General features: G+C 32.2%; 1 protein-coding gene across 1 annotated transcript; it reads right to left on the bottom strand.

The window, feature by feature from the left end:
* Positions 1-6,964: 6,964 nt before the first annotated feature.
* Positions 6,965-7,703, bottom strand: LOC121123147 (uncharacterized). Its single transcript, XM_040718267.2, has 2 exons — positions 7,602-7,703; positions 6,965-7,529 (listed from the first exon to the last, which is right to left on the bottom strand). Exons 1-2 carry the CDS (start codon positions 7,605-7,607, stop codon positions 7,020-7,022), a joined length of 516 nt encoding a protein of 171 aa, XP_040574201.1. The 5' UTR covers positions 7,608-7,703; the 3' UTR covers positions 6,965-7,019.
* Between the last annotated feature and the right edge of the window lie 912 nt (positions 7,704-8,615).

Here is an 8,615-nt window from a genome sequence, read left to right on the forward strand (position 1 = left end):
GGATTTATGGGAAAGGAAAATCTAAAAAAGGGAAGGCTTCCATCAGGTTTTTGGAACTTGGACTCAGTTTTACTTTTGTATTCTAGGACTGTACAATGACTCATTATTTTGAATAGTAATTTGGAGTTATATAAATTAACAACTGAGATCATGTCCCAGAAAATTCCCTATTATATAAGTACAGTGCATTAGTTACACCCCAAAAATATATTTAATCTGACAATCCAGATGTTTTATGAATAAACTTTGGTGGAAAATTCATGCAGAGATGCTTTAAACTTCTCAAAAAAAAGAAAAAAAAAAGAAGGAAAATCGGACTGTAGATAAAGGATGAACTATCAAGAGGATGGATATTTTGAGTGAGAGAGGAACTATCAGAGAGGATGGAGGAGTCCATTGAGGGGAATCCAACGGATTCCATGAAAAAACTGACAAGGGACAGAGGTTTATCAGACTCTGACCTCAGGTTGGCGTTCGAAGACCCTCGCAACTCCTCACTGAGGCCTCCAAGATGTCCAGATTCGAGAGGGTACCCAGATCATCACCTGGCTCTAACAACATAGTTTTACTGTTTACATTTTCTCCTACAAGAAGATGTGAACGGTATATGGGGCCAAGAACAGCTGGAATAATCAGTACCTGGCCTTACAGGTAAAGGATGTGCCTCCTATCTACAGGAACAAGTTTCCTGGAGGGGCTATGATGTTCAGGAAGAGGGTTTGAGGATCGGGACTAAGAAGTACATGGACTTCATGAGGAACATAGTGAAAACCTGGACTGTGCCCAATTATGCTTGGCTCTCCTATGTTCAGCAACAGGATGCTTCCCCTAGCCAATAGAGCAAGGAGATCCAAAAGTAGCTAGGGGATAATCTCTAGGATTTATGGCCAGCTTCAATGTGGCTTTCTTCCTCACCAGATTGTTCGCCATTGGACTTTGAAATATGTGGCTTTGTGGATAGCAAGGCCTGTGCTACTCCTCACAGGAATGTGGACGACCTCAAAGCTGTTTTGGAGAGTGAGTGGACCAACATGCCAGATGACTATGTTGTCAATGTCTAAAAGGGCTTTAGGTCCCGCGATGAGGCTTTGGTTACTACTGGAGGATCACATTTTGAGTAAAAAAAAAAACTTAATATTTTAGTTAGTAAATTTAAAAAAAAGTATTAAGTTGTCAAACTTAACTTTTTTGTTTTATTTCTTTAATAACTTTGCTCCTGGACACGATCAAGCATGGGACTTCATCAACTCCAAAACAACTTATTTACTCATATCTACCCAGTAAGATCTGCAGTGGAGGAGTACATAATATTTTATAAGTTTACGAAACCAATTTACTACGTCAGTGAAACAATAACTTGTTAGCGTCATATGAAAATCAACATTTTGCAAAAAATATTAAAAAGCTGCACCATCGGATATCTCCTTGCGTTTCCTTTCTTGGTTTACAGCTGTAGCCTACGCCACATCACATAATAATTATTTTTTGTTCTTCTATAAACTATTTATATTTATAATGTACATATTTATGTATGCAAGCACATGAATGTAAAGTAGATTTTTCTTCTAAAATAACACCGTATATGCATAAGAAAAAAAAACCCTGTGCAGTTACTTCTTTAATCAAGTCATTTCATAAATTATTTAAGATATTGCTAGATATAGGTATGTATAAGTATATTATATATTTAAGAAGATTTCTTTACATATTTCCCAACGGTTTCATTCTTGTTCAACAAGGTGGGTAATATGTAATTAAGATATTATAACATAAATTGAGCATATTTCCTCAATGTAGGAGGGTGTTCCAAAAAAATACCCAATGCATTTTTTTGTCATATAGACACCCAAATGTAATAGCTATCCTTTTGATAAAATATTATAACCACACAGATGATGAACTCAACTTCTTGCGCACTGTGATGCAGTCAGATGAGACAAAGGTGGAATTCTTTGCCCACAACCAGCATCGGTAGATTTGGCGACAGAAGGGCCCAGCCTTCAACTTCAAATGCACTATTCCAACAGTGAAACAAAGTGATGGAAGCATCATGTTTTGTGCTTGTTTTGCTGCCAATGGAACTTGAGAACTTCACAAAATTGATGGCACCATAAAGAAGGAAGACTACATCGAGATTCTTGAAATGCATCTACCTCCATCCGCAAATATGCTTAAGTCTGGAAGACATTTGTAGTTTCAGCAAGAATATGATCCAAACACTCAAAAAATTTCAAAAAGGGCTCAATAGGCATAAGGCTAGGATCATAGACTGGCCAGCCCAAAATCCTCACCTTAACCCTATTTAGAATATAAGGACTACATGACAAAAACAGTGCGGAAAAGATATTCAATAAATCTCGATAACCTTTGGAGATTCTGTCAAGTAGAGTAAGCCAATATCGATCCCAGTGTTTGCCTCAATTTGTTAAGGACTTATCCCAAACGTATTCAATATTTGACGAAAGCCAGAGGCCGTTTCACAAAGTATTAAGTCATTTTGCTCTTGGTGTATCAATACATTGAAACGTCAAAAATAATATTTTGTTCATTTACTCCGAAAAATGAAAAAAATATTTTAATTTTTTTAATTAAGAGTAGTTTTTGATTTCCTAGAGGTATTCTAAATGAATTTGTCGGTCCAACATGAAAATCTAATTATATTTTCTTGTCATTTTTGTTAGTGTACGAATAATTTTGGGCTCAAGTGTATATATTTTCCCAGAAAAATAACTTTTTATGAATAGATATAAATTATTACTTTTAAAACACACCTTTCATTATACAAAATCGACACAGTCTAGGGAAAGGGACCAAAAGTCATTCGATTTAATAAAATAACCAAATTAATTACACTATCCAACAAAATCACACTTTTTTTTATGCACAGGACCAACATATGCTCAACTTAGTAGAGTTTGATCCCCTGATTCCAAATATGGCCTTATTTTTTCTCTCATAGCCTCGTGGCCTTCAGAAAAAGGTTATACATTTTTTGTTATTTTTGGCTATTTTTAAGGTTCAAAGCTATTTTAAGCCCTCGGTGTTGAAGATAGGGATAAGTTATGTTAATATATTTTAAAGGTGACTGTTAAAAAATTCTAAAACCATTTCTAAAATGTCTGCATCATACTTTTAACTCGAGTTATCTTTGTTTAAAGTGGAAAATAGGTGCTTTTTGTTCAGAGGCTCATAGATTCCAGACGAATAAATCCAAAAAGCTTAAAAGTATTGCATTGGATAGCTGAAAGTCTAAACTTTAATTAAAAAAATAAAAAAAAGAGCCTCACCAAAAACACTCTATATCTTTGTCAATTTAAGATAAGCCAATGACAATATTTCAAAGAAAAAACTCATTTTGAATTGATCTCATAATACAATTCAATAAGTATTCGTATGCTCCAGCTAGAAGAGATAGAAACAAAGAGAAAGAAAAAGGAGAAAAAGAAAATATATATTATACAATTTGTTATAATATTAAGCCTCATGGCTCAAACTTTATAAATAAATTATTCCAAGCTTCATGGACACAAGATGACTCGTAGCATATTCGTATTGAGTAAGGGATTCCAAAAAATGGACGTTCAATGGAGTCCTCGGAGCAAATGCTTTTTCTTTTTCTCTCTCTTTGTTTCTATCACTTTTTTTCTTCTCTATCTTTGTTTCTATCTCTTCTAGCTGGGGACATGAATACTTATTGACATCATGATTAAAATGGTTTGATCAAGTTCAATATTGTCCATAGGACAGTACTTTCTTTGTTATAAAATAAATTTTCTAAGGGATGCACGTGCAATAGTTTAGAGGACATGAAAGTTTAATGACAGTTTTGGTATAATTTTTAGTCAGATGTTAAGAGATATATCCAATTAGTTTTAATTTTATTCCTGGGATATTGATTATAAAATTATTCCTACTTTAATAACAATTATTTATCGTGAAAAAAAGTTGTAAGTATTTTAAACGTATTTTTGTGCTTAATTTATAATTTAAAAATCCATGTTGTGGGGTGATTTCGAACACAAGTGTGCAGGTTAAAACTAACCTGTACGGTTTCACCCTCTTCAAAAGAAAATGTTAATAAGTTGGTACTTTTATATATATTTTTATTTTACATAAACATTTAAAGCGTGTGAAAAAAACGCTTCCAAAATTATTCCTTAGAGGACCTTCGAAAGGCATTTGAGGATCATGCTGGAGGAATGAGTATTCTTAAAGCTTCAAATTTGCATTATGTTCCACAAACAACTTTATTGAAAGCAATTAAACGATCCCAAATTATAGACAGCAAAAACAAATTTGTTCATTAGCAAACCTAAATTTCTCACAAAATGTCTGTTTTAAAGTTAATACATCATATTTTTCAGAATCCGATTGGTTTAGTCCAAATGATGACGAGTTTGAGAAAAATTCGAGTTCTTGAAAAATGAGTCAGGCACTAAAGGTTTTTTGGACTAATTTAGATATTTTCTAACACAAAATCTGATAGTAACGTGAATTTACATTTTTTTTTGAAAATGACCTCGTTTCATCGGCAACTTTTGCGTAACCAATAATAGTTATGGTTTTCGAATAAAAAAATATATTATTAACATGTCTATGTATCATTTTTTTATTATTACTACTTCATATTGGATCATAATAATGCTAGAACGTTACCATTAAAACACTGAATTTGAAGGACATTAGGAAGAAATGGGTTAAATAAATTTAAATTATTTATATCTATTAAGTACATTTTGTATCACTTATTACAATTGCCTTTTATTCTCAATGATTCTTCTGTTAATTAAATTTGTTGTAAAATATTCATTTGTTTTAGACTAATTTAAATACTCTTTGTAAGGCATAAAATCCGTTGTATGAAATTTGATGTTTATATTTGCAGTTTAAGATCTCAAATGATTCAACTAAGATTAAATTTTTACTCATGTCGATATCAGCTGGAACCAAATGATTTCTTCAAATACATTTTTTATAACATATTTTTAACCAATTTTTATCAAAACAATATTACATTTGTTAATGATTTCACATTTCTCATTTTAAGTATAAAAAACTTAAGTTTTGAACATCAAATTTTTGTAATACAAACCTTGGAATTTTTTTTTATTGTCAAGTTCAGATGAACTAATCATTTTCAAATATACATTACTTAATGGTTTTGAGAAAAATACATAGTAAAAGTATCAAAGCATACTAACAACCATTTGTTGACTTTTATATGTATTTTTAAGAAATGTGACATCAACAACATTAAATTTAGTCGCAATTATTATAAAAATTCATTAATTGATTAAAATACATATTAAAAATTTTTTTACTTTAAGATTTGTTAGTTCATCTGAACTTGACTATAAATTTTTTTGTATTTATATTTTTATTAAGATACAACCTGCATAATCAAAACAGAATTCTGGCTTTTATAAATTTTGAATCAACATTCTCTGGGTCTCTGAGGTTCAAGGATACAAAATATCTCAGGATAATGAACAAAGGACATCATGTAATATGTGAATGACCGAATTGTATAGTTTTCCCAGAGAAAAACTAATCTAGACATGCCAATCTAAAAAACAATAGCCCTGCAACATGTTAAAATTGTGAAGTAAATATTTCCCGTCCACTGTACCTTTGGTCGGATTTATAATTGAACTAACAAAATTTTCCCATAAATTTAGTTGTTCTAGATGCTTTCTACCTACAGCATAAGCCTCAGCACATATTAGAAGTTTCATGTTCATCTTTGTGGCCAAAAACGACGCTGTTTTCAGAAAGGAAATAAAATTTTTCCCTTCCAGATTATTTTATCCCACCCCACATTGTGTATCGCTTATATAAATATATTCAATACTTCTGTTTCTATTTCTATAACATATTCAAATTTGAAAAAAATTGCTTAAATTTTGTCTAATAATATCAATTACCAAAATTGAGTCTAAGATTGAAGAATTATTCCACAAAATTTATGTGCGTACCCAATGAACAGAGAGAATGAATCAATATAAGTGTTTTTCTTGGGCAGTTCTGAAGAGAATCCATTTAAGATGTAACTTGGAAGAAATGTATTATCTTTATTTTTCACCATTTTCACCTGTTTTTGATATCAGACTGCAAACATTTTTGGTATTATACCGCTAATGTAGTTTGACCAACTCCAAGTTGACCTTTGGATCTTGTCCGAGCAAGAATATATTACCTTTAGAAAAGTTTTTATATACACAATATATCTTTTAAAAGCTGAAACGAAATAGATTTTGTATTGAACAAGTCTATTCGTTTTTGTAAGTAAAACTTACGACAAACGACAACTTTTTAGGAGATTCAACCGTCAAGACGCTTCCATAACCTTCGCAAAACTTTTCTACTCTACTACTTTATGCCAAGTACTTCTAATTTGTTCTTATTTACGCAGCCTTATATCTCAACAAGCCTCGCTGGAGTCAATTGACCAATAAGCAGTATGTTCGTCAATTTTATATTTATCTCCAATCTTGAAACATTCTTAAATTTTTAGAAAAAGTCAAGTAAAACCCCTATTCGGTGAGTGATTGGGAGTTGTGTGTTTAAATAAGGTAACTTCCTTTGCAACTCATCTCATATATGCTCATAATGGCTCAATTAGACACCAAATCCAGACAACTTCGATTTAATCATGTCACTAATATCCTACATAGTTTGAATATTTTAATATGTTGATAATTTGAAAATTCAATTATTGTTTTTCTTAAATCGACAAATAATACAAAAACAAAAATATTCTATTACAAGGTTTTTATAAATATTCTAATGATTGAACATGGAATATTCTTTCACAAATAGCAATTTTGTGCCATAAATAATGGCAGCATGACAGACCAAGATATGTTTCTACAAATAAACAGTGGAAAACAGTCAATAGGCTAATACTCCTACCCTAAACAAGAAAATAATTTATATCCGCTCACTAATGAATTTAGAGATTAAATAAGTTTCTAATAGATTTATTCTGCATAAATAAATAAATAATATCAGAATGAAGCTTAAGCGTGGTAGATTGGAGCTGGCTTGTAGGGAGCTGGAGCTGGGTGGTAGACGGGAGCAGGCTTGTAGGGAGCTGGGGCAGGATGGTATGGAGCTGGGGCAGCGTGGTAGACGGGAGCTGGCTTGTAGGGAGCTGGAGCAGGCTTGTAAGGAGCGTATTTGGGCTCTCCAGAGTAAGTAACGTCAGCAACATAACCAGAGTAAGCATCAGCAACGTTGTAGGACACAGTTTGGATGCGACCGTCGGGAAGGGCAACAGAGTACTTTCCTTGGGTGGAGTATCCATCACGGGCCTCATCAGCTCCAAAGTTGAGTCCAGCATATTCATCACTGACGGCATATTGGTATTGGTAGACTGCTGGATCTTCCTTGTAGGAAGGAGCTGGGTGGTAAGGGGCGGGTTTGTAGGCTGGAGCAGGGTGATAAGGAGCAGGGGCTGGGTGGTATGGAGCAGGTGCTGGGTGGTCAGCAAAGGCAACAGCCAAGAGAGCAGACAAAGCAATAAAGGACTGTAATGAAGAAGGAAAAGTTGGTTAATTCACAGTCCATATTTGATGATTTTGTTTTCATTTGTTACTTACCTTCATGTTGATATAATTGGAGTTAGAGAACTAATATCTTGTTACTACATGCATTGAGTATTTATACGCATTTCAAAAAAAAAAAAAAACTATTGACGCAGGTCCTTCCTAAATATTTATTATTTAAGGGCGTGGAGGGGAAAAAGACAACACTGGGGTTGTTGAAACAAGTTTTATATATAGAAGAAAATTTACTATTACCTAATATATCTTTTGGATTCAGATCAAAAAATTATATTTTGCTTGATTTCAAGTTTTAGATAATTTCATGTAATGTGATTTATCATCTTATTAAAATATCAACTCTAGCATTAATTTTTTTTTTTTGTTTCTAGTGACACTAAAATTAGACTTATAACTCGTTTTTAGTTTTTATATTACTTTAATTCAGCTTGTCAAATTGTATGCGTTATTAAATTAAGACGAAATTTTTACATAATGATTTAAAATTTAAATAATCGAATTAAAAAGAGGGCATCCTCTTTATATCTTGAATCAAGTATTACCGGTGAAAAACTATTATCATTTGTCTTAACCCATTACTTCCAAGGAACCCTTACATTCACATTTCAGCATTAATACTTTGATATGTATCTAAATATGGGTAATCATAAAAATTCAACTATGGGCTCTCATATGAACTTACTGACCCTGTATATACAAGTACGCGGTTGAATAATTCCTGTACATAAATAAAATTTATTTTTCTATATTTTCTTTTAAAACATGAAATAAATAGGTTATTATTTGTACTTAATTCAACATTTTAATCAGAACAATATTAGTATTATTATCTTATTTCCGTATGATATAGAAAAAACCACTGCGGGTGAAGGCCTATATTACATATTTGGAAAACGGATATTTTTGGGGTTTTTTCGACTTCCTTGCAATAATAAAATACACAGTTTGTCTTAGTTACGTAAACAATATAATGTTTTCATTTATCATCGTGCAAACTAGCCATAGTGGTATAATCTAGATATGTGGTAAGCCTGGGTTTTGTGCCTTCAT

The sequence above is a fragment of the Lepeophtheirus salmonis genome, chromosome 8 (genome assembly GCF_016086655.4).
Source record: "Lepeophtheirus salmonis chromosome 8, UVic_Lsal_1.4, whole genome shotgun sequence".
NCBI lineage: Eukaryota > Metazoa > Arthropoda > Copepoda > Siphonostomatoida > Caligidae > Lepeophtheirus > Lepeophtheirus salmonis.